Source organism: Miniopterus natalensis, chromosome 3 (assembly GCF_054644295.1).
Source record: "Miniopterus natalensis isolate mMinNat1 chromosome 3, mMinNat1.hap1, whole genome shotgun sequence".
NCBI classification, from domain to species: Eukaryota; Metazoa; Chordata; class Mammalia; order Chiroptera; family Miniopteridae; genus Miniopterus; species Miniopterus natalensis.
In genome coordinates, this window is record NC_142083.1 from 5,533,002 (window position 1) to 5,559,604 (window position 26,603).

A 26,603-nucleotide genomic window follows, 5' to 3' on the forward strand; every position below is an offset into this window, starting at 1 on the left:
AACACACTAGTAAGTGAAAAAGTCATTTTCAAAATAAGATTTTGTGCCCACTGTTCACTAACTGCAAATATCAACCTCTCCTTCCTTCCTTCCTTCCTTCCTTCCTTCCTCCCTCCCTCCCTCCCTCCCTCCCTAACTGGTTTTTGAGGATTGGCGGTGTGTCCTGAGAATTATATTTATCAATTCATGTGTCAGTCATCTTAATATTGGTGCATAAAGTCATGTTAATACAGATGAGAAAACACCTCTGATCACAAACCAACTGCCACACTGGTAACTAAAAAAAAAAAAAGAGTCATGAACACACAATTTTAAAGTTTACTTTAAAAATGTAAATATCTCCCAATATTTAACAGGTAAAGAAAATAGCATCTTGGTTTATTTCATGTGGTTGTTATATTTTATTTTCCAAGTAATACTGATTAAAAATATTTACACACTACTTCGAAGTCCACAGTTTAGCACTCTTATTTGTATGGCTTTAAAAGTTATAGCACAAGATCTTTACATTAAGGATTGGGGGAAAAGATTCATTCAAAACAAAGCCTGATATATTATATACATGTTTTTCTCTGTACTTTAAATACATTAATTTTTAAATGATGCTCATCTTCTTTTTTTAATCTGGTGGTAAAATACTAGTGCAATTTTTCATCAAAATAAAGTTTACCACAGATATAAATGAATTTTCCCAATTGAAAATGGCCCTTCAGCTGCCATTAAATGAAATTTCTCAACCTAACTTAAGTGAAAAAGAACTGGGAGCTGTCATTATAAGGAAAAATACCAAGTACTATGTAGCATCACCTACATTGCTCCTCACAACAAACTTTGAAAGAACCCGAGATGCTTTATAGAAGTTCAGTTGGTTTGAAAAGGCACGTGGGTGTGGATTTTTTTTAACATTCTGGACATTTGTGACCACCACTCTGTTTCCATTGCAGGATGCATCCGTGACTACCGGTAGACAAGAACACTGCTCAAACTAAAGAAAGGCGGAAGCCAAACGTAACTGCACAGTAACAATGCACTTTTCTTCATGCAGCCGGTTTCTACACACTGTTTTCTAGCATGCATTAGAACACGCCCGCTTGTATTCTAATGACTTTGTTTGATTTCACAATACAGAAAAACTCTGAGGAAGAACACAACCTGGGAAAGAGAAGGGAGGACCCTTACCACAATGAAAATAGATACATTCGTACCCAACTATAGAAGAATATAATCCATTTAAAGTTTCCAGAAATATACTTCTCAAAACGTCCCACTCACAGGGGGGAAACACCCCTTCTCTGTGGCATAAGAAGGGAGGGAATCAGTCCGTTCAACAGAAACAGTTCAGCACAAGAAGGGAGAGTTTAACTTTGGTCCACTTGTCTGTTAGCTCCGGGGCAGTCACACTGCCCAGCATCAGTTCAAACACCCAACACATCAATTTAAAAACCGGTTCACTTGTTTCACTCTAAAACCGGCACCGGTGCTCTGTTCTCGGTTCCTGCGCTTTCCGCCGGAGAGTCCACTGCTGGTTTGGTCTCTAACTCCCCAGAGTCTTCGTGAGCTTCCCCGGCAGCCTCGGCAGCCTGGGCGGCGTCTCCTTGGCTGCGCTCCCCCTCCTCCCGCTTCACGATGTCAGGGGCCACTTGATCCAAGTCTGCTTCGAGCAGCTCGGTGTGGACTTCCAGGGGCACCTGGCTGACCCGCTCCACGTGCAGCTCCTCCACGTGCACCTCGGTACCTTCTTCGGTCTGAATGCGACCCACTTCTAGGTAACTCACCTGGACCTGCTCCGGGAGCTCGCTCAGCTGGGAGTCGTGCACTTGGCCGTCCTGGAGCAGATCCGGATGGAGCTGTTCCACCGTCACCTGGGCTGAGTCCACCTGGACCTGAAGCAGGGGTAGCACGTGCACCTTCCCGACTTGCTCTATGATCGTCATGGACGTCACAGGTTCCGCTTTCACACGCGTTTCCACAGAAAGAACTTCTTCGGCTACCAGACGCTCAGAAATATTATGAGTATCTCTGAGATGCCTTCTTAATTCATTTCCTTGCATAAACCACAAGTCACACAAAGTACAATGGTTGGGTTTGTCTCCAGTGTGTATCACCAAGTGATCTTTGAACTGGTCCCAGCTGTTAAACACACTGTTACAGACCTGAAATAACCAAACATATGGTGTTAACAGTACTTCAAACTAAGTATGTATTCATTTATTCCTTGTAAGGGAAGAGTTAAAGATTTTTCTGAAAATGTTATGAATATGGTATTTGTAGTACAATCTGCTCCAAGGGATTTCATAATTCTTTTATGGTCTTTTAGCTGATATAACTAACAAATTAAATATATTTTGGGAAACATTTTAATATTGCCTTCATTGCTTAAATGTCCTATAAATTCGAAGACTGTAAAGTAACAATGGTATAATTTCTCCCATTAACAACAAAATTCAGAACCATACATTACTTGGGATAAACATACACTAATCATGGAAGAACCATTACAGCTGGCCCTCCTCTCCCTGCTCCACCCCTGCAGTCTCAGACTCCCTGCTGTTTAGAACATAAATGATTCACACTGTCATCGAGGGTCAGGTAGAAAACACTACTATACCCCCTTATGAAATCAAGACAGTGACGTTCTTGACTCTCATTTCTCTCCAAACCTCTGCTTGACTCTGTCACCCTCCCTCCACGTTGAATGATTTCACACAGACTCCTCTAAGGACAGCACGCACCCGCACGTACCTGACACTCATAAAGCTTCTTTCTTCCCTTCTTTGCCCCCACTCCAGTTTGGCATGCAGTCAGGTGACATTTGAGGGTGCTATTTCTAGCAAATCGCTCATGACAATTTGGACATTCAAAAGGTTTTTCACCTGTTAGAATAGAAAAATTTATACTGACAAGTTAAGAAAAACAGAAAAAGTGAGTAAAAGTTGATTCTTTTGATAAAATTTGGATCTAAATTCTATTCCATATGTTTGCATTTCTTAAAAATTGTGTACCCTCCCTTAGATAAAAATTAAGCTCAAGCTCTATTTTGGGGAAATGCGCCACTGTCCACTCCACGGGCATCTTTGAGCATTTACTGTGTGCCAGACCATGCGCTGTCTAGGAAGACAAAGAAATTGTCCTTGTGTTTAAAAACTCCGTATCACAGGTCGAGTACTTCATGAAGATGAAAGACCTGGAAATAAATGCAGGCAAGGAACCGCAGAGCTTGTTACAGATAAGGGAGGGGTGGGAAAGGTACCGCAGAGCAGAGAAGAGAGGGATCCATTCTGCCTGGCCTGGAATGAGGGGAGGAAAGGCAAGAGGAAAGTTTATCTGGGCAGAGACTTGGTGGGTGAGGAGGAAAGAGGGAGGCATCAACAGCGACTCCAGGTCCCTGGCGTAGACCACGAACCAGGATACAGAACACAAATGTCCACGTAGTTTTGGGGCAGGGTGTGCTGGGAGAGGCTGTAAATTCAGTTTTGCGTCCGTTAAGTTTGAGGTGCAGCTAGTTGTCCAGACAAATCTGGAGCCAGAGGCGGACTGAGACACACCAGCGGCTACCGCAGGCGGTGATAACCTCTGATGTGGATGAGACTCTCAGTTTGTCTTGTGGTAACAGAATCCAGGGCAGTACCCAATGAAATCTCAAGTTACAGCAGCGGGTTGAGGAGGCAGCAAGAACAGGACTGAACCAGCAGAAGAACAGGACACTGGGGGAGTTTAAAGGACGTTCAGAAAGGCGAGGGGAGTAATCGGTGCCAAGGTGAACAGAAACGTAGGCAGGAAAACGTGGAGACCACACTACTCCAGCAGGAACAGCTGAGTGGTGGGGTGCAACCAGAAGCCAGACTGTAGGAAGAGGGACAGCGAGTGAGGCACGTCAGTGGGAAGTCAGTACTGAGATTCTTTCAAGAGGGCTTGGAAGTAACGAGAAGTGGCCAGAGGGGGACAAGCCAACGAGAAGCTCTTTCGGCGGAAGAGTCAGTATTTACCTATTTGCTGAGAAGGACTCAGCAGAAAAGGAGAGAAGGGTGGGAATGACAGGTGGAAGAGTCTCGGAGACAGGAGGTTGTGGGATCCAGAACTCAGCTCTTAAAAATTAAATTACGTGAGGCTCTTGGCCGGGTAGCCCAGATGGTTAGAATGTCGTCCCAATACGCCAAGGTTGCGGATTCGACCCCTGGTCAGGGCACATGACCAATGATGCATAAATAAGGGGAACAAGATGTTTCTCTCCTTTTCTCTAAAACCAATCAATAAATAAAACTACTCAAACATGTACACAAAGATATATGTACAAGTATACTTACTGCTGTATAGTTTGTAACAGCAGACTAGAGACAGTCTAAATACGAGACTTAGAAACAATCTCAGTGTGTTATCAATAGGAGCACTGAAATGCCTGCAGCCACAATGAGCACAATTAAGCAGATCCACGAATGCATCATGTATTTAACAGCGCTCAAGGTAAATTAAATTAACAGCGTTCAAGATAAATTAAATCGCATAGCACTGTATTGCAAGCTCCTGTCTGTCTTCTTAAAAGCTGTGTCTCTCTCTATGGTTACTGGAAAATGCAAAGAACGGCGGGTGCTACCTCTAGAGAAATCTACTCAAGTAGGAAAGAGGTTCACTTTACATTGTCAGCCAACTGATCTTCTGTATTTAAAAAAATCAGTCTAATAAGCCCAGTAAAATCTAAAAATAGCAACAGACTAATTATATTTTAGCTGTGTGGACAACACAGTCTTCAAAGTGCTCTTACCGTTTTCTCTTATTTGTCACAACCTATAAAGTAGGTATCACAACCCTTATTTACAAAGACAAGGAGAGGCCCAGAGGTAAAGTACAAGTTCCCCATGTTGGCCAATGTCAGGACTGGGGCAGAATCTGATTCTGACTCCCAGACCCACATCCCTCCCGTGACTGCACAACACCTCCCTGGGAAACTAGGAGACAGTTACTTGAACACGTAGTCAGAGGTCTCCTTTAGGTTCTTTCACACTGGTGTCCCAAGGTGTGCCTAGCTGACATCTCCTTCGCCCACCCCCCGCCCGAGTGCTTACCCTTATGTATTTTTCTTTCTAAGTGAATAACCTCCAATCACATACCCAAAGCAGAAAGCCGGAGCCACCCTCCTTTACTCCCTCACCCCACCATCCCACCCATCACCAAATCCTGCTGATTCTGCCCTTTTCCACCATCACGGCCTTTCCACAGCCCCTCCTTGTTTCAATCTCTCTGAAACCTTCCTAAGAGGACCGAGGTTTCACCCTCTCCAACCCACCCTGCCAGTCATCTCTGTAGGACATCAATCAGAACAGATCTCTTTCTGGTTTACATTTCTTTAAATTGACCCGCCTTCCAAGATAAAACCTGAACTCATTTACAGCATTTATGAAAATACTTACATGATCTTAGCCTCGCCTCCCATCACTTTCTCCTTCCCTTGAACCGCTCACTGGGAGGCGCCTAGTGCATGCCACATGGCTGCATCTCCTGGCTTCCCCGTACTTGGACCTGACCCTCCAGTCATAAAACCTACTAGCAGTGCCCTGGTCAAGCTGCTTCCTTTCATTTGCCTGGACCGCTCACCTCCGGGTTCACTCCTGCTCCTATGGGAGTCACCACAGGGTGGGCCTCTAGAAAGCCACCTTATCTCTTCCGTCATAAACAAAGAGCCCAGGCAGGCACCCCACAGACTCTGGGCTCCTCTACCAGCACCCAGTCTGCCGCACAGTGACGGTGCCTTGAGGGCAGGGACTCTCAAATTTCCTTATTTCCATGACCTAGCAGGTTGGCATTTCCCTATTATTTTCCAAATGGAAACACAATAATGCAGAGGACAGCAGCCAGAGTTTTGTAAATTAAGCTGTAGAGTGCACTGCCTGCTTTAAGAATGTACAAGAAACAAATCGCTGAACTAATAAAAGTATGAAAACCATGAAACTGAGGGGGTGCATTATGAGTACTTTGAGGGCAGGAAACAGGAAAAGGATTGTTTCCTTATTTTTACACTTGGTTTGTTATAACAGAAAGAACGATCCACCCTTTATTAACATAAACACAATTTGAAACTGTTTACTTGTGCTCCTCTTGAACTCACCAGCTCACTGATCACATCTGCAGCTAGTCACTAATCATTAGTATTAGTGCAACAATTGAGGTTAAAAAGAGAACAAAGTTCAGTTTGCTAAACTGGTCTGCCAATGGGCATCTGGTTCTATCATCTGTAACAACTACTTAAGTTAATTAAGTTACTTAAGTTACCTCATTTCATTTTGAAAGAAAAAACAAAAACATTCAACAAGGTCCTTTAGCTCTATATTCTACTGTTCTATCCAAAATACAAAGTGCACGACTCAGGAGGCACATTTAAAACTTCCAAAGGGGCCTGTGCTGTCTTACTTACAAACAGGTAAGTCACTAGGTAGTTTTCGGTAAAAAGACAGTAACTTCTACTTTCCCTATCAGGAAGTAATAGATGAGTGATTACCTGTGGGGTACTGGAAACCCCTATCAAAGTAACGCTTATGTGCCAATTTAATGCTTCTAGTATGTCGATCCTTTTGTTAAACGACTCCAGTTACCACAAAAGTGTTTTTCAATAGGCCAGTGAAAGAGATATTTGTTTTTTAAGGAACTACAACTATAGGCAGTTTCCAAATATATAACAGGTACATACATGTAATGTTTGGAAGTAAGAAAGTAATTCCCCTAAAGATTCCATAAATTCTTATTAGTTACCCAAATTAGCACCTCAAAGCCTTTTATCCCGAAAGGAGTCACCACCAGTATTATAGGAATGTTAAAGGGACCTCTTTAAGAACAAGAACATAACTACAGATAATAAAACGGCAGTAACTACATACCTAACCATCACTTTCAATGTAAATAGATTAAACGCTCCAATCAAAAGACAACAGGGTAGCTGAATGGTAAGAAAACAAGACCTGTGTTTATGCTTGTCTATGAGACCCACTTCAGATTGAAAACATATACAGAACAAAAGCAAAGGAATACAAAAGATATTTCATGCAAATGAGGGGGGAAAAAGCTGGGGTACAATACTTCTATCAGACAAAACAGACTTTAAAACCAAGGCTACAGAAAGAGACAAAGACGGACATTACATAATGATAAAGGGATTAATACAAGAAAATACAACCCTTGAAACATTTATGCACCCAACATAGGAGCACCTAAACATATAAAGCAAATCTTGATGCACATAAAGGGAGAGATAGACAGTAACACAGTCACAGGAGGGGACTTCACCCTACTGACATCAATGGATAAATCTTCCAGACTAAAAATCAACAAGGAAAGAGCGGCATTAAATGACACATTAGACGAGATGGGTTTAATTGGTAATTTTAGAGCATTTCACCCCAAAGCAGAATATACATTCTTTTTGGGTACACATGGAACCAGCATTATTTACAACAGTCAAGCTATGGAAGCAACCTAAGTGCGCATCAATAGACAATTGGATAAAAAAGCTTAGTACCTATATACAATGGAGTATTACTTGGCCATAAAAAAGAATGAAATCTTACCATTTGCAACAACATGGATGGAACCTAGAGAGCATTATGCTAAATGAAATTAAGTCAGACAAAGAAAGACAAATACCATGTGATTTCATTCATACGTGGAATCTAAAGAACAAAAAATAAACAAACAAAACAGAAAAAGTCACATAGATAGAGAACAAACTGATGGCTGCCAAATGGGGGAGTTGGGGGACTGGGTAAAAAAAGCTGAAGGGATGAAGAAGTACAAACTGATCGTTACAAAATAGTCACAGGGGTGTAAAGTACAGCATAGGGAATATAGTAAATAATATTGTAGTAAGTATGTATGGTGTCAGGTGGGTACCATTACTTATTGGAGGGGGGAATTACTTTGTAAATGACACAAATGTCTCACCACTATGCTATACACCTGAAACTAATATAAAATATTAAATGTCAACTATAATTTAAAAAGAGAAAAAAAGCCTCTTAAATCTATACTAAGCCTTAGTATGAGGTTCCCTTGCTATTTGCATATTTATTCAGTTCCTGAGTATTAATACCAAGAATCTGAATAGTGAGGGATACACATTATTTGAATCTATCTGGTTTTTCAGTTTCAAGTAGCAATTCCAAACAGTGAAGGATCTATGAAAAAATTTCATCCAAAGTTCTCTACGCTCTAGCACAGGAGAGAGAGATTCTGAACCACGTGGGGCAGCAATACTGCGCGCACTGTGTCTGTTCCTAACAGCTTTAGCCGTCACACAGAGGGAAATGGAAACAAGTGTCCAGATGTCTGGCACTCAGCACACTGCAGCAACTGCTCTCCCCAAACCTTTGCTGTAGTGGGTCAGGGACTCCCGAAGATGCAAGTCACTGGTGGCAGTTCCTGTATCTCGCCCAAGAGATCTAGCAAAGAATGCTTGGGGGGTGGGGGCGAGCACAGGGAGTCTGACAGGGAAAAACAGGCTCAGGGGATAGAGGCAAAACTGGAATGGGCAGAGGCCCTAAGGCAGACTCCCTCCGACTCTTCCTCATGCCTGGGATGGCTCACAGGATAAAGACCTTTCCCTTCTCGTGTCCCTGGCTGACCACCAGGCCTGTCACACTTGCTCATGGAGAGACGGAGGGAGATGGGCATATACTGTCTACCTACCAGCCAAAAGAGACGGCCAAATGTACAGGAAGACACAAACACATCCAGGACTGTTTATAAATGTAGACACCTATGTAAGGTGTTAACTTAAGGCAGGAAATGTAAAATTAGTAACTGTGAAGTTCCACTATAATTAAAATTTCACAATTTATGACCCTTAAGAAATAATTACAAACTGTACTTCACATTTTTTTAAAAAATATAAAAATTGACAAGGTGCAAGAGTGACAATTACTTTCAAAGTTGATACTGATTTTGCTTTTAAAGCATCAATATTTCAAAAGCTATTATTATAAAGACAATGTGCACTCAGCCTGCACATTAGAAGCTATGGGCAATGGCTTCCATGGTGCTAATAAAAGGGGACTTAGACATTCAGATGGGCGTGAGTTGGAAAAAACATACTTTTAGCATAAGGCATGTGCTAATTACCTGTGTGTTTTCGAAGATGCTCTTTAAAATGTCCAAAGTGGTCAAACTGTTTCTCACAGTACTGACATATGTGAATTTTTTTCCCAGTTCTTTGCTTCTTATTGACCCCACCTTCTTCGAGGTGGTAACAACTGAGGTGCTGTTTCCACGCGCTCTCCCGAAGATACCTTTTATTGCATATTTCACACTTGAAACTCTCAGTGGAGTGTGATTTCATGTGTTCCTTAAAATGGTAAAACAATTTAAATGAACGGTTACATTTCTCACAATGGAACAAGTCCTTCACATGTGACAGCTGAAGTTCCACAATTTCAATACCTTCTACCTGTTTGCTTGTGGGGTCAGACGCACAGCCGTCTTCTTTGAGCTGCCCTTTCCCGTCACCTTGACGGTACTTGCTGGTAATGTCTGCCAACAGTGCCAGGGCGGAGTCATCAGAGGAGCCCGTGCTCTGAATGTACTTGATGGACTGCTTGGCTGAAGCCACATCCTCTAAGGTTTCAATGCCTTCGTCTTCCACCTCGATTGTGCCTTCGGCAATCTCCACCTCAATTTCAACAGGTTCTGACTCCACGGATGGCAACGACTCAGTGATAACATTGGAAGTTTCTGCAATTTTTCTTTTTTTGGCCTCACTCTTTCCTGTGCTATTTTCATCTAGTGGAGCGGAGTTTTCTTTGTTCCTGAAACACATAATGTATGAATTTAAAAATCAGTAAGATCAAAATCCTAGTAGGCTTTTTGGAAAAAACTGATAAGCTGATAATAAAATTTACATGGAGAGGCAAAAACAAGACTGGAGAGCTTATCCTACCTGACTCTAACTGTAAAGATGCAGTAAGTTAAGACAGGAGACTAGTAAAGGGACACACAGAGATGAATGGAAGAGACCCATTCACCTAGCCACTGACTTGAAAACAGGTTCCCAGGGAATGTAATGAAGAAAACATGATCTTTAACAGTAGTACTTGGACAACTGGTATTCATATGGGAAAAATAAGCCCTGACTCATATCCTTGTATCACATGCACAAAAAATTAAAAATGGATCACAGACTTAAATGTAAAACCAAAAACTTCTACAAGAAAGCAGAAGAAAATCTGTTAGTGAAAGATTTCTTAACACACAAAAAGGAAAAGCCTTCACAGCAATAAATTGATAAAATGGATTTCATGAAACTTAAAAACTTGTGCACTCTGAAATACAGTTAATGGAGAGGAAAGTCACAGACTGGAAGAAAATATCTGCAAACATATTTGTTAAAGATCCTGTATGGAGAATATAAAAAGAATTCTCACAATTTAATAAGCTCTGTGAAAGACGACTGTGGGAGATGATTCTCCATGAGTCTCGTGTTTCCACACTGTAGTCTTACGAACTGAAGGCTTTGGTTCTGGACTATCTTCCAAGGATGTTTGCAGTAGCGCCAAGCGCATGGGAAGATAGGGACAACGGCTCCCTTGGGAGGGAGCAGGAAAGCTTTGCTTGCTGTCCCATCCAGTAACGTCACCTCTGGGACAGAGGTCAGGCAGGCTTGCTCACAGCCCATTATGAAGGATATGGGTTTCCTAGGCTAGAGATTCTTCAGCTGTGAGGTAACCCAGCCCCACACACAGCATTCACCTGAGCCACTGGTCATTCCTGTGGGACTTGGGGGAGAAGGGCAACCTACGCGAATATAAAACTCATACTGCTGGCTGTGTGAAGAGTAATAAAGTCCTTTCTCTCTGACCTAGGAGTCATATCTTCTATCAGCGTCCATGAAACTGTGGCAGAATAACTTGTTGGCTTGTAAGTAGGGTAAGAGCTCAGATCCCTCAGTTCCTGCCACGTTTTGGCAACAAGGACAGGATGCTGAAAAAGATAAAGCTTTGTGAAACAGGAAGATGATGCCTCCTGAGCAATTGATGGGATTGAAGAAATTCATCAGAACTGGCCTCAAAAACTATGCTGAACGACCTTTATGGGCACTGAGCAGTAACTGGTCCTCCACTTAACTGGCTATTGCCGAGTTGAACTGCATCCCCCAAGAGGCTGTGCTGAAAGCCCTGCCCCAATACCTGTGAATGTGATCTTATTTGGAAGCCTTTGTAGACGGATCAAGTTAAGATGAGGTCACTGTAGTGGCCCTCCTCTAACCCAACTATGTCCTCACAAGAAGGGGGACACTGGGACACACACACGAAGAGGAGAAAGCTGTATGGAGACAGAGAAGATGGCAACGTGAAGATGGAGGCAGAGGCTAGAGTCGTGCTGCCACAAGCCAAGGAACCCCCAGGGCTCAGAAGCTAGAAGAGGCCAGGAAGGATCCTCACCCCCTAGAGGCTTCTGAGTGAACACATGGCCCCACCAACACCTCGATTTAGGACTTCCAGCCTCCAGAACTGGAGACAGTACATTTTTGTTGGATTAAGCCACGTGATTGGTGGTGCTTTGCTACAGCAGCCCCAGGAAGCTGAAGCACCCACCTATCACTGAGGAAAAACTGGGAAGGTGGCTGTAGGGTAAGTACTGAGCAGCAAGTTCAAGGATAGCTGCTGGAACAGTGTCTGGTAGTTACAAACTCTCCTGAGGTGTGTGTGTGCGGGGAGGGCTTCCCTGCCAATCTGCTGTTCAGCCTGAAGTCCATCCCATCTGAACACCTAACACTAAGGTGGGGGGGGGGGGGCCCTGTGTGTGTGTAAGGGAGTGGAGACAGAAGATCCCACCCCTTCACAGACAAGCTGCTGTGACATGTACCTAAAGCAAGTGTGAGAGGAGAGATTCACAGCTGCTACTGACAGAAACAGCTGAGTCATCAGAACTTCAACTGATCGGCAGGGAGATGAGGGGGCAATGTACATAATGTGTGTTGAGGAAGGATGGTGACGCCTGGGCCATCCCAGGGTTCAGCCCCTCCTGCAGTCTGTCGTGTCCACCTTAGATTCATTTGGAGATGACCACGAAAGGTCTCAAGACTTTTTTGCAGTGGGCCCTGGTGCCCTGGGATGCTTTGGTCCTCTTGGGGAGACAAACTCCTATGACAAGGCATCAACTAGTAGGAGTTTTCCTGCCCGACTGGATTTACAATGCTGATGAAGATGAGTCATTGGGGAATGAGAAAAGAATCCAAAACAACATATATTCTTGTGATCAGTCCTGCTGAAAAGCCCTCAACCTTTATGTTAGACCAGGCAAAGCGTCAAGACAGTATCATGACAACAGGGCAGCAAACATCCAGAATTAAGGTACTCATTAAAAAGCCACCACTGTGCAGGGTCAGGTCCTCATGACCCTGGCTGGAAAGCCGTGTGGACAGGGCTGCTGAGTCACGGTGTCAGCAGGATGGCCATGCTGCCTGACACAGGGCTCTGAGTGGCTGAAACACTGGCCCATGTTTGGCTGAGCTACATGCAGCCCGTGCACAGCTTGAAACCAAGCACATATGTGCCTTGTGTACTGGCACGGAGTCACCTTCTCCCTCTCTTCCTTTCCTTCCCCCTCTATCCTGACCTCACCTGCTTGAAGAAAGATAATTAGGGGTAGAGGCAAGGTCTCCCTGTTCCCACGGATACACATAGAAGACACCATATACCCTGTCCAGCATGCTAGGGGAAACTCAGCAAGGGAGGGACTCAAACTTTCGTGGCTCCATTAGATTCAGGAGTTTAAGTCACCATCCCATCTGGTTCCATGAAGAGACGCCTGTATTCAACCAATGGATCTGGGCAGGTTCACAGCAGCAAAGAAGCTGTCCGGATTCTGTGGGAGGGGCTGATTTCACACGCTGCTGTTGCTTTGACATCTCAGTGTGCAGCAGGATTTGCACTTCCCATCCTGTAAGTACCAGAGATGGATCGCCCCAACTGGAAAGAGCCACAGGCAGAAAAGAGCTCCTGGAACAACCTGTCCTGACATCTACCAACGGTAGCTGGGTCAGAATGAGGTGCTAGTGTTCTGTCTTATGCTGACTAAAGCTTACAATCTACCGCTGATATCCTACTGACAGGCAAGCTCAAAGTCTCACTCTCAGAGCTCTGACCACAGCATTATCACATTTCCAATAAATTCAGGGGCCTGCTCACCAAGAAGTTTCTTGGGGCCATGCAGGTGGATTCACAACTCAATCCCTCTAACAGTACAAGAAAAACTGTTTCCTCACTTCCTCCTCCCCCCAAAACAAGGCCCAGCATCGTATGGCATTTGGGGTAAGAGACAGTATGTACCTCCCTTAAGCATTCTCCGCTCTTCTTTATGTGAATTAATCTGCAAATCAGCATCTTTCAGGGGGGCTCCAACCAACAGGCTGCACTGGAAGCTGTCCATCAAGCTGTAGAACACATTCGGCTCTTGGGGCCCCACAACCCTAATGACCCCTCTGGCTAGAAGTCTCTGAGGCTGCTCATTCTGCAGCTGAGAGCTTCTAGTCAAGGACCTTATGTTGCCACTGCATGCCAGACTTGTGACACCCGCCTGTCTCATGGTGACAGAGGCCACACTGCACAGGGTGCCGTCTCCCAACGTTCCTGGTGGACTGCCTACACTCAGCCTCTGACCCCGTCTTGGGGCTATGAGTAGCAACTCAGCACTGCTGCCACTCCTGTCTGGTTATACTGTTGCTGCTCCAGTCTGATTAGCTGGTTCTGGCCACACCACCACTGTGGCCTTTGAGACTAATCTGAGTCCTATGTTTAGCTTTCTGGACCATCTGCGGTCTGATAATGATGCGCCAGAAGCTACTTAGTAATTGGGTGATGGTCAAGGTATTGTTGGACCTTTCAAACTCCCCACCATCCACAAATGCTGATGTTGAGAGCACTGTAATGGCCTCAAATATTGACTCAGAAAGATTTCTGACTCTATTTCCCTCACCTCCTCCTTGTCCAAATAGCCGAGTAAACAGTTTGGTCACTAAACTCAGCTGTCCCCAGAAAGCAATCATCTCTTTTCAGCTGCTTCCTGGGTAACGATTGAGACAAAAAAGATGGGAAGTTGTGTAAACCTACTTGGAAATTTAGGATTCTGCCCTAACCATTCTTAAACACAATCCTTTTCTTTTCCCCTAATGGCAACTCTGGTACAGCCTGAGATGGCACCTCTTCCAGGTGATAGAAGGGTCAAAGGTAGGCCTAGCAGTTTAAACTCAATTTCAGGTCAGCCATCTGGATTCTCTTACTGAACTGACATTATCCCAGATCCTAAGGATAATGACCATTTGATTGAATATACTGCTTGCCAAGTACACTTACACTGGTCCTTGTAATCCAAAGCGGAAGACACATGGGTCTCTAGTTTTTATAAAAATACCCTTGTCCCTGGCCATTCAGAATGAAAGGAGGGGGTGACTGGAAAAGAAATGAAATTACAGCTACTAGAACGGAATACACTGATGTTATGGAGGTGTTAGGAAAGCAATGACCCTGGCGCCTGGAGAGAGAACATCTTAGACTCCAGGAGGGAGGGGGAGGAAGGGATATTAACAATCTTTGTCCCTCAGAACTGCCCAGAGCCATCCTCAGGTGGGAAAATGTTGGTGCAGCTCTCAACTGCTGCAATTTGAAGTCATCTGTTAGATATGTCATCTGCCACCAGATGGCTCTGACCACGATTTGAGCATCATTTTCCTTAACTTTACCAAGAATTCTGGAAACAGCGGGCAGCGGGGGGGGGGGGGGGGGGGGGGGGGTCACGGCGGTGGCCAAGCTCCTGCGTGTCCTGTGTAGAACACCAGATGTTTGTTTGTCCCACTACTACTATTCCCAAAGCTGAGGTTCATTTGTGAGGTGGATGACTGCCACTCAGCTGACATTCAGGTGCTCATGACAAACAGGACACACTGAACTGACTTCTTTCAGACAATCCTTCCAAGGTCAAGGACTGGACTCAGTCATTCTGATTGAGCCAGGAAAAGGGGAGGCCACAGTGGAAGTAATGTTGACCTGTGCCCATGACTGATGACGGTCCCACTTTGGGGGCACAAACGATACTGAACAACACTCTCCTTCAGAAGCACCCACGTGGCCCTGGGACTGTACTTCTTGTGTGGAAGCCGGTAAGTTCCTTCCCTCCCAAAACTATGATGATTTACAACTCGAGTGGGTAGGAGAGACCATCAGTGTTTAAGGAAACACCACTGGTAAATAAGGTTAGTTTTCAGATGACTGTGGAGATCTCCCCAAAATGAGGTTACCCCTGGTTGGTTGGGGGAGCTTTCTGGAGTAATAACCAATTTGTTATTTATGCGTGCGCCATGGGTAACTTTCCCTCCAATGGGGGTCATCCATATAAAAAGCTAGCAGACATTTGTGCCTGGCTTAAGTCGATGTGATCAATGACATTACTTGGGCTCAGGAAGGCAATCCTGTCAGGCTCAAATCACCAGGTAGAGTTATTACAGATGACAGCCTTGCGTTCAACTCCCCCCAGCCCGGGGCCAATATGGAGACGGTGCAATTGCTAAAACATCTTGCTATTCTTAGATTAGAGCTTAGGGATAAGTTGAAAAGTCAATCCGGAAACTAAAGGAGATAGCCACCTGGCTTTCTAGGGACCATTCAGTTGGCTGAGTCCAGGATCTTAGAAGAATGGACATATGGTTAAGCTCACCACTGCAGGGTGGCCACATCCTGCTGCCTGGAGTTCTGTGGATACTTGTCTTAATGAAGTCCAGTGTAAGAAGAGTTGAATGGATTAGGTCCCAGTTCCTACTGGTTAATCAAAGAGTGGTCACGGAGTGGTACACTCATGGGAAAACTCTCCAGAAGCTAAAATAATGTACAAACAAGGACACTGTTGGCAGACAACTCTCTGTGGATCCTTTACGCTTCTCATGTCCTGTAAACAAAGACACGGGCAGCCTTTGTTCTGGACGATCTTTTCAAGGTTGTACAGCAAGCAGCCTTAGAAGATAGAGCCCATCTTCTCCCAGAGTAGAGAGCAGGCTCGCTTACTGGCCTGTGGACTGAAGATAATGGGCCCTCTGCGGCGAAGGTTCACTATAAAAGATTTGGGTTTCCTAAAGCTCAGAGTTCTCAACTGTGACACAAACCTCTGTGAGTCTACCACACACCTAAGTCACTGTGCCACCCCTGCAGAACTTGACAGGGGGGACAGGGCAAGAAACTGATACAAACATGAAGTTTATGCTGCGAGAGAAATAAAGTCCTTTCTCTGTGACTTGGGAAGCTCATGTCTTCTGCCAACATCCATAAAACTTAGCCTGCAAAAAGGATAAAATCTCAGACCCTTCACAGTTCTCGACAATAACCCAATTTTAGAAATGGACAAAAGATGTGGACATCTCACCAAAAGATAAACGGATGGCAAAGAAGCACATAAAAAATGCTCAACATCATTAGTGATTAGGGAAATGCAAATTATAACCACCATATACCTATGAGGACAGCTACAGTGCAAAAGCTTCACATACCAAGTGTTAGCAGAGCTGTGAAGCAACGGAAACACACACACTGCAGGCTGGGATGGAAAATGGCATACCACTTTGGAAGACAGTTTGGTGTTTAAAAAGAAATTAAACACATCTACCACACAACCTAGATATCTCACTCCTAGGCCTTTCCTAAGAGAAACGAAAGCACCTGGCCAAAGAATGTACACAAATGTTCGCAGCCACTTCATTTGTCAAAGCTAAAAACTGGAAACAACCTAAATGTCCTTCAACAGGTGGTATTATCGATACCATTGGAACAGTACTGAGCAACGAAATGGAACAAAATAGTGATACCCACAGCATGGAAACTCTCTAAAACATATGCTAAGTTAAAAGTCAAACATGAAAGACCACACAATGTAAAAGTCCATTTACAGTATATTCTAACCAAGATTAAACTAGTGCTAAAATCAGATCGGTGGCTGCCTGGGGCTGGGGATCAAACCCACTGCAGTCGTGAGAAAATTGAGGGTGATGGAAATATTCCTATGTCTCAATTGTGGTGGTGGTTACACCACTGTACACAATCAACAAAATTCAAACTCTACCCTAGAAGTGTGTGAATTATATTATATATAAATTATACCTCAAAAGACTGGGGAGGAAAAATCTGTAAGGCAACTGCTGCTTCCTACCAAATAACAGGGACCTTCTCATTCAGATAAACAATGATGCAATTCCAGCAAAGCGACATAGGATCCTACTATTTCTTCAGTGTCATTCAGAAAGTTTACTTTATATTCTAAAAATGCTTGCATAATGCAAATGCGAAAAAAGTACCTCATTTACCTTCAGTGTCTGAAAAAGTTATACAATAATCTTCTCAATAAAGAGCTGCCTTAACCAGCTAATTTAACAACTCATTTTTATTCTTAAATTTTATTATTATAAACAACCAGTATGTAATACTGTGGTCTTCCTATTTTCAGAAAGCTCTTCAGAGTGTACTGCATGCCTAAGTGGTTCAAGAAACAATTCCCCATATTACTGTATTTATACTGAAAAGCACTGATTATAGTTATATAGGGACCCCAGTCTTATAAGTCCTCCAAAAGGTTCTAAATAAGACTAGGAAAAAACTGTACCCACTTGTTCTTACCTTCATCTCCCATGAATATACAAAAACTCAGTTAAAGGCCTCCCAAATCCAACCCAGAATACATTGCTCCACTGTCCTGCTGCCAAGGACTTTCCCTATAGTGAGCTACTACTACTCGTTATCACATATAGCAAAGGGACCACACAGATAGAACACTACTTTTTTTTAATGAAGATTCTCGTCTAGGATTTTACCACAAATTTGGTATTGCCCCATCCATATATATACCCCTAGTCTACCTCCACTTTGAGAAGATATGACCTAATCAGGTATATGTCCTCATCTCACCTCTATTTGGCAACTGATGTCTCAGTTCTCTCCATAGGAGTACTGATCTGTTTTAATCAGTATGCACCCACCCAATCATTCACAAACATCTACTACATACCTATGTGCCAGGCCCTAGGCATCAGAGAATATATATCCACTACCCTCTTGTCAGAAAAGTTTAACCTTGAAATGTCATCAAACTAATTAAAAGCTTATTAGGAGAAATTATATTTATGAATGACCATTTTTTAGAGTTAGTCTAAATTATAACTTTTGACGAAACCACACCAGTGAGCTGGACTAAATTATTTTGCCCAGGTAAAACTAATTTTACCAAGCTGCCCTTTAATGCTACTCCAGTAACCTACACTGAGGATCATAATAAGGAACAGGGCAAGGAGATAACAGCAATTTACTTCTCAGGGTATTACATGCTAAGCACCTTACATGCATCAATTCACTTAACTCTCACAAATAATCCTATGCACAAAGTACCATTACCATCCCCATTCGACAGAGGAAACCGAGCTGCTGACAATAACTTCCTTAAAGTCACACACATGGTGGCACAGCTGGGATATTACTTGGAGAGCCTGCTCTGAGTCACTATGATACAAAGCCACCATTCAACGTGAAAGATGGTGAAGTCTTTATTCACAGCATCAGCGAATGTTTTCTTAACACTTCCTATGAGATGATGTGTTTTAATACCAGAAATGGCTCCTGAGCAATTAATTTGGTCTCATATTATAACCATGAATAACGAGACTGAGTGTTGTCCTTTTTCTCTGCACTAGGTGCTTCCAAACTCAAAGCCAGATTCGGTCCAGCCAGCAAGTACGCACTTCAATGGCACACGTTCAGGCCACCTGATTCTAACTTCCCTGATTATGGGCCCTACCTGGCCTATTTCATTTCCACTAATATCCTCACTTTTAAAGAGTACTAGGTTAATTTTTGCAAGCCAAACCCTCTTTAGAATAAGACTTGGTACAAATAATCAACAACTTTAATGCAACAGAACAGTTTACAGAGAACTCCTTAAAAGCTGCTGAGTCCTTATTAGATACAAATGATGCTACTTGAGTTAACCTCAGCAATTTTTCCATAAGGACAGGAAATCAAGTGTCAGGGAAAGAACAATTAGTATCCAGAAGAATTTTATAAACCCTTAAATATTCTTAACTTGGAAACAATATCAGTTCTTTATGGTGTGACACACATAGTCATCTCTTGACAGCACAGTAAATGTGACCGACTGCACCTCATTAAAGTAGTAATTACCTGACTTCTAGAGCTTTGATGGCTTCCAGCATCTGTAGAAACTCTGCTGCTTTCCACACATCGTTGGCTTCTTCTTCTCCTTGGATCATTAATTTTGCTGTGTATGTGAACTCAATTAAGTGACTAAAGGCCATCTTACTAACACCTGTGAAAAAGACGTACATTAGCATGCATTCATGTTCATCCAAATCTCATATAACATTCAGTAAAGAAAAAGAGAAATCCAGTGTTAGGGACTTGGTTGGTACTTGTCACTTTTGAAGATTATTTTCTGGCAGGACTCTCAGTGACAGTGCAGTCTTATTGTAGCCCAGTTCTAGCACTAATTAGCCAACTACATTAAGACCTTTCCCAGAAATTTCCTACGGCTCCTACAGAAGAGCAACTGGAGTAATGAGAAACACCATGGAGGGTGATGTGATATGACCATGTTACATGTGACCAAACAAGGAAACTAAACTAACTGGGCTCGCTGAAGGCTGAGCTGATTCGGGTCCGACAAGCCTCCTGTCCTTGTTGTCTCGGCCACGTTACTCTTTATTATATGAAAATGGTCTGAGAGATGGACAACCAGATTGCACTGGGTTTGGGGTTGTTTGAGGGAGTTTTGACCAAATGTGTCCAAGTGCAGCAAGTGTCCTTTCTAAAAACAATGTGTAAACTTTTCCTGAAATGGAATGAAATTTTGACTGTTAAACGCACACACATATATAACATTTACTATATATCAGGCATAACTCTAAACACTTCACAAGTACTAACTCACTTGTTCCTTATAACAGCCCTATGAAGTACTTACTATTATAATCCCTGTTTTACAGACAAGGAAACTGAGACACAGAGAAATTAAGTAACTTACCCAAGTCACATAGTTACTAATAATAAAACTAGGATCAAACCGATGCCTCAACCCCGAAGTCCATGATAAAGATTTTTAAAGAGGGTGATGGCAGGAAACATGCCTGCCTGGGAGAGTGGGAATACCCACGGTCTCGTTCACTATAGGCCCACCGTCTTAAGGCTGTGTTCCGAACAAAGAAATGAAAGTTTGTTGAGGATTTTATGTGGTGTGAATCCAAGTCACAAGCCACAAAGCAACTGGCTTTGAGGACAAGAATTTTTATTTGAAGCCAGAGGTGAACCTCTGTTTCTAATCAAGGGGAACTTACTTCACTGGGGACCTAGAAAACTGGGAGAGCATTAGCTCAGCCTGCATCTGACTGTGAGTGACAGTTTACACTCACAGAGCACATGAAGATTGAAATTTATTTCATATGCATGCCATATGCTTTTACAAAGCCCTCTAAGACAGTAGTTCTCACCCCTGGCTACAACTAAAGTGGTTCTGGGGCAGTGCTGCCCTGACTTTGCCGTACACAGGAACCATCTAAGATCTTGGCTGATTCAGCAGGCCTAGGGTGGAGCCCAAGAGTCTGCACTTCTAACAGGCTCCCAGGGGAAGCCCAGACACCACTGGTCCTTCAAGCCAACCACACCTTGAACAACAAGGACCTAGACAACTTTTACTTTTTATTTTTAAAATTTCTTTATTGATTTCTGAGAGGAAGGGAGAGGGGGAGAGAGAAAGAGAAACATCAATGATGAGAGTCATTGATCAGCTGCCCTGCACGCCCCCTACTAGAGATTGAGCCTGCAACCCTGGGCATACGCCCTGACAGGGAATCGAACCTCGGTCTCCTGGATCATAGGTGGATGCTCAATCACTGAGCCACGCCAGCAAGGCAAGACCTAGACAACTTTTAAATACAGATGCTTGGATCCCAACTCTCAAAGACTGATTTAATTGATCTGGGCATTAGTTCTTGCAAAAACTCCCCTGATGTTTCTAATGTGCTGCTCAGGATGAGAACCACCATTACAGGTCATTATTCATATTTTATGGGGGGGGTGTCCTCCAGCTCCAGCTAAGATGGAGAAAGCACACTCTACGTATCTTCTCCACTGATTACAACCAAAACCCTGAACAGAATACATAAAGCAATACACAAAAACTGAAAAACAAATGGAGCCAGCGGATTGCAGAGAGAAGTCAAAACTGAAAAACGAGCAGTGAGTTTCCTGGTTTCTATTTTTCCTCCCATCTATCCCAGCCTACATGCGAGGACAGTCCAAATCCCGTCACTGTACAGCAGGTACAGACAGAAAAAGCTTCCAGAGAAGTTCTTTCTGGCTAGAGAACCAGGAATGAAGATGGAGAGTGTGTGTGTGTGTGTGGGGGGGGGTGCACACACACATACTTGGTTTTTATTCTTCTGTCTCAGCCCTCCCTCAAGGCCAGCCCCAGTTCTGATCCTGCCCACCTGCAGTTGGTGGTCACCAAGCAAGCACCTAATCTTAGACAAAGTTCTCTCTTCCAGAGAACTAGGAAAGAGACTGACGTAAAGAGCATGAAGAGAATCCTTGCTACTTTTCTCTCTCCCTTTTCTCTCACCACTTTGTCCTGGAATCGGATGCCCTGGTGGGAAGTGCAGCTAGCGCAGGGAGGCTACAACCCCAGTGTTCTAGCTGGAGGACCAGGAAAAGAATCCCCTGGAAGACCTGGAGAGCGGTCTTCTCGTCCCTGTGTGCGGTCCCAAGCTCACCACTGAGCTGCGCACATGAAGAACTGACCTGGGGACACAGCAGAGGCTCTGAGAACTGCACTATGGCATGCACTACCTCCCAGGTCGGCATACCTGGACTGGACAAGCACATAAAGGTTTTGAAAACGGAATTGGAATTGGATCCACGGCCCACATAAGGCAGTCTGACCATAACCAGGTTGACTGCCTCCTAAAATAAACCAAAGTCAAAACCACAAGAGCATTCTCCAGAGGACTTGAATAGCGCCCAGAGCGTGATGATGTAATATTCAAAATACCCTGACATGGTCTAAAAACCACTTAACATATTTTCAGATTAAACAAAAAGCCAAGATGCCCAAGTTACACAACTGATGAAGAGTAAAGCCAAGACTACACTCAGGTTTCCTAACCACACCCCCAAGGCATTGCCTACAGCCAGGTGCGCTAGGAGATGGGACAGCAATCCCAAAGTGAATGGCTTCAGAAGACACTGAGCCACACTGAGTCTTTCAACCTGAATCTGGCAAATAACAAAAACAGAAAGCATTCTTACATTTAACTTTCTTATCAGTCTACAGTCTAAACACTGAAGGCTTGTGTGTGCTGTACTAAAATGGACAGAGCCGGTCAGAGGTGCCGAAAGGTATAAGAGACACCCCAAGGTGACTGGTCTGCAGAAGAGAAGACCCTACTTCTCCAGGTAGTTCAGTACTCCTTGCTGCACCACACAATCCATAATCTAGTCTGGCCATTGATTTTTTTACTTTCTTTCCCATCTCTCCAAGGTAGACTAAACCATCCGCTCTCCCTCCTCAGTGACACCATTCCACAATAAAAGTCCTGCAACACTTTCTGCGCTTTCTTTACCTGTTGCCCATCCGTGATTCAATCTGTAAATTTTTAAAGGATTGTCTTATTCGTTGTCCTCATTTCTGGGGTTCAGCATAGTACATATATAACAGATATTTAACTGACAAGCAGCCCTGATTTATTAAGCTTTCACAATGCACTCAACACTATGCCAGACACTCTGCATGTTATTTCAATTAATCAAGCCTATTAACCCACTTTTCAGATGAGGAGACTGATATGCAATTGAGGTAAAGCAACCTGCCTGCGGTCTCAGGTGAGTAACAGCATAAAATCTTACCTTGTAAGAGAAACCAATACCACCTAGGCAGCTAGACTCCCACTTTAGTAAGCTTTGTGGATTTCCATTATGCCTGTGCTCTGTCCATCACAGCTAATAAGAAAATAATCTACCCATGGATGTAGCAGCTAGAATGCTAGATAAACTGGAATGTACCAAAATAAAAGGGTATTCTTAACTCTTCACATCTTTTTACTCCCCTAGGAACAAAGTTTTCCAAGGGAATAGTGTTTCTAGGCAACCCATTCATAACAAAGAGCATATATGCCATGAAAGAGTTATAGAACCAAAACTCAAGAGCCTTGAAAGATGCTAAAATTCAATATTTATGTAGGCAAGCTGATTTAGTTTCTAGTTCTGAATTGTGACTCCCTTGCTAGCTGGGCAACCTTGGGCAAATAACCTTTTGGAGCCTGTTCCTTGATGTACTTCAAAAGGATCGCTGCTGTGAATCTCAAGAAATGCACATAAACTACAGAGCACACCTAGCAGTTGGTGGGCCATTATTACAGAAAAGTCACGCAAGTACCAAAAAAAATCACTTAACTACTTACTATAAGACAATATCTAGTGAATACCCCTTCCTGTCCCCAGCTTTCTACAGCCACCAGAACTTCTGAATGCTACCATGGTTCACCGTTTCTAATCCTTTCCACTTCATACTGAGCATGTCACCTGCACCTCTGCTGGTAGAGGCTTCTACAGTACCCTTCAGTGTCCCCAGTCTGAAACATAATCCCACTGAACAAAGATGGGAATTTACTTGCAATGCATGTTTTCAAAAGACAGCTAGTGACCACCAGTTTTAGCAGTGGAAAAGACTCATTTAAGAGACCAACACCTACCCTCTAACATAGGAGTTTTTCCTGGCAGGTCACTGTACCAAGCACTCTACTGAAAGTAAGAATTCTCGGGTGTCAAAGATCAATCTATCCAGTCTCCTAACAGGAACCACCAATGCCTGTGTACCATGGTATCTTGCTAAATGAACTGTCTAAAATGTCACCAATTATGATGTTGGCTAAGCAGTTTTATGTGAAACAAGCATTTACCTTCTATTTCCACCAAAGGTTCCTGAGTAAACTCCTGAAAGAATTTGTAGAAGAACTTACTACAAGCAGCCAAAACAGCCTTGTGGGCCTTAAAATGGTGACCTAGGTAAAAAGAAAACAAAATCACACATGTTCACAAGTATCAAACATAAAAAAAGTTAGAAAATTATATAATGTAAACCTCTCTTGGTAACATAATTATAAAACTACATACATTACTGAACTAACGTCAGACTATTCTTGGCAGCTATCTTGACAAATTTTAATAACAATTAGACACCAAGCCAGATCTTAACCTCAAAGCCCTTATTTGTGGACTTTATAAAGGCCAGTTTACAACACTTCTGGAGGGAGGAACCTCCTACCACTTAAAGAGTGAAAGGCATATGCTATTCAGTTGAAACTACTAGATACAAACACGACCCAGAAGGTTACAGATCATCTGGGAAGGGAGGAGAAACAGCCGCAGGAGGAGCAGGAAGCCGCACGTGTCCGCTATAGGAAACACTTTAACGTGCCTAGTATTTGGAAGAACCCTATTTTCACTCGATTGAAAAAGACACCCAAGCTGGGTTTGCCTCCCTTACAATGACAACACCCAGGACTGATAAAGGCCGCATTTTACTGTGGAGGTTCCCAAAGAGGGTACCAGTGCAGCAAAGGAGTCTCAGCCCCCCTCCAAGACCGTCTGAGAACCCGGGAGGGGGTGGGTGGGAATCCAACTTCCCACGTGACTCCAGGGAGACAGGCCCCAAGGCGGCTTATCCGCAGCAGGCTGTTAACCAAACCTGTGGAGACATCCTCCCGTCCCCACCCCGCAATCCTGCGCTCCAGCGCGCCGCGGGAAAACTTCAACAAGTTAAAACCGCGGGCCTGTGGAAAGAGGGACTGCCCGCCAACCCGCCTCCGCGGGCCGGTCCCGGCGAGCGGACACCGCCGAGCGCCCGGCGCGGCGCGCACCCTCCGCGGGCGCCGAGGGTGGGAAAGGGAGGCGAGGCCCCGGCCCCGACTCCTCCGCCGCCCACCACCCCACCCACCGTCGACGATCAGGGTGATGTCAGTAAACCGGTCCTGCTCCCGCTGCTCATTCAATCGGTCCAGGATCATTTTGTGGTGTTCGGGGAACTCCTGAAGGCATTCCATCGTCTCCTCGGCCTCCATGGCCGTCGGGTCGCTCTACAAAACAGGAGCATGGTCATGTACACCCATGAGCGCGGGCTGGGGAACGGAACCCCGAGGGCAGACAACAAAAACCAACACCCCAGCGCCGGGAAAAGAAGGGGGGAGGGTAAGGCGAGAGGAGAGGAAGGCGAGAGAAGAAAGGAGGGCGAGCCGGTGGCGGCCGCGCGCCGGGGGCCGGAGCCGCGGCCGCCGGACTCCGAGCCTGACCTAATTGGAGTCGGGAGACGCGAGCTGGAGCGGGGTGGGCACCGCGCCGGAGGCTCCGGGCGCCTGGGCGCGCAGGTCCGGCGGCGGAGCGGGCCCACCGCCGCCGCGGCGCTCTAACGGCCCGCCCGGCCCTCCTGCCCGGCCTGGCTCCCGCCGCGCCGGGACCCGGTCCGGCCCGCGGCCCACAACGACCCCGGGTCGCCTCTCTCTCCCTCCCCCGGCCCTCCCTCTTCTCCCCCGCCCCGAACGGGCCGGCACTCACTCAAGGAAGGAGGAGCGGCCCGGGCCTGCGCGTCACTTACGTCGACGTGATGCGTCACCGCGTCGGGCTTCGGCTGACGCGGCCGCCTGCGAGCGCAGGCCTCGGAGGGCGCGGCCACGCCGCCCCCGCTCCGCCCCCACCCAGCGGCGGGGAGGAGCCAACCGGGGCCTGGGCGCGCGGGCGCGCTCGCGAGGAGGAAATGGGGCTGCGCGGGCCCGGCCGGTACAGGCCGCGGCGGTGCCGAGGCGGCGACCCTCAGCCAGCACCCTCCGCACCCTCCTCCAAGCGCGCGCTCGCCCACCGGGACCTCCGGGGCCACGCGCCCCGCGGCCCGCCCCCTTCCAGCCCGGTCGGCCGGCCTCACCCACCTCGTCGCCTAGCGCGGGGCCCCCCTCTCGCCTCTCCGGCCCTCAGAGCCGCTCCTGCCCTGCTCTGCTCTCCCCTCCCCGGGCGACAGTCGCCCCGCGCCGGTCCCTCCTCCTAAAGCGCGCCTGGGCCTCCATGGCCTCGCGGGGCCGGCGCTGCTTCCGCTCGGCGCGCCCGGCGCACGTGCGCTCGCTGCGGGGCCCCGGCGGGCGCGAGCACGTCCGGCCGCCCGCGTCCCGCGCCCGAGGGCCGCGCGTGTGCGCCGCGCGCTGGACCGAGCCGGCCGCCCCCGCCCCCACCCCCACCCCCACCCCCACCCCCCGCGCTGCGAGGCCGGCGGCCCGGGATCAGCCGCGGGCCAGCTCCATGGCGGGGGGGGGGCGTAGCCGACATTGGCTCTTTATTCTAAAGGGAGGCGAGCGGGAGCTGGGGCGGCTCGGAGCTGCGCGCGAAGGTGAACGTGGCCGCGTTTAGACATCTGTAGGGTCCGCGGGGGACGGACGCTGCCCGCGGGCCGGGGCTGAGCGAGGCCCGCGGGCTTCGGCCTCGCCGACCTCGGGCGGACGGAGGGACGGACGCCTGGCACAGCCCGCGGCTGCGAGGGCGCGCGGAGCG

General features: G+C 45.8%; 1 protein-coding gene across 6 annotated transcripts; it reads right to left on the reverse strand.

The window, feature by feature from the left end:
* Positions 1–377: 377 nt before the first annotated feature.
* On the reverse strand, positions 378–26,012 carry ZBTB35 (zinc finger and BTB domain containing 35). Of its 6 annotated transcripts, none has more exons than XM_087815274.1 (7): positions 25,991–26,012; positions 25,009–25,147; positions 23,972–24,073; positions 19,185–19,329; positions 9,103–9,785; positions 2,743–2,873; positions 378–2,153 (listed from the first exon to the last, which is right to left on the reverse strand). In XM_087815274.1, the coding sequence occupies exons 2-7, from the start codon at positions 25,130–25,132 to the stop codon at positions 1,458–1,460; spliced, it is 1,881 nt and encodes a 626-aa protein (XP_087671400.1). In that variant the 5' UTR covers positions 25,133–25,147; positions 25,991–26,012; the 3' UTR covers positions 378–1,457. The 6 variants fall into 6 exon arrangements, with proteins under 6 accessions (XP_087671400.1, XP_087671399.1, XP_087671401.1 ...); XM_087815273.1 differs by lacking the exon at positions 25,991–26,012 and adding an exon at positions 25,361–25,415; XM_087815275.1 differs by lacking the exon at positions 25,991–26,012 and having other exon boundaries at positions 9,103–9,325; positions 9,428–9,785; positions 25,009–25,280.
* Positions 26,013–26,603: the final 591 nt, after the last annotated feature.

Excerpts from the sequence above, each read along its gene's own strand:
- ZBTB35 (XM_087815274.1), bottom strand. The coding sequence starts at position 25,132 with ATGGAGGCCGAGGAGACGATGGAATGCCTTCAGGAGTTCCCCGAACAC. Across the intron at positions 24,074-25,008 it reads CATCACCCTGATCGTCGACG|GTCACCATTTTAAGGCCCAC; the intron begins GTGGGTGGGGTG and ends CTTTTTACCTAG. Across the intron at positions 2,154-2,742 it reads AGAAGCTTTATGAGTGTCAG|GTCTGTAACAGTGTGTTTAA; the intron begins GTACGTGCGGGT and ends TGGTTATTTCAG.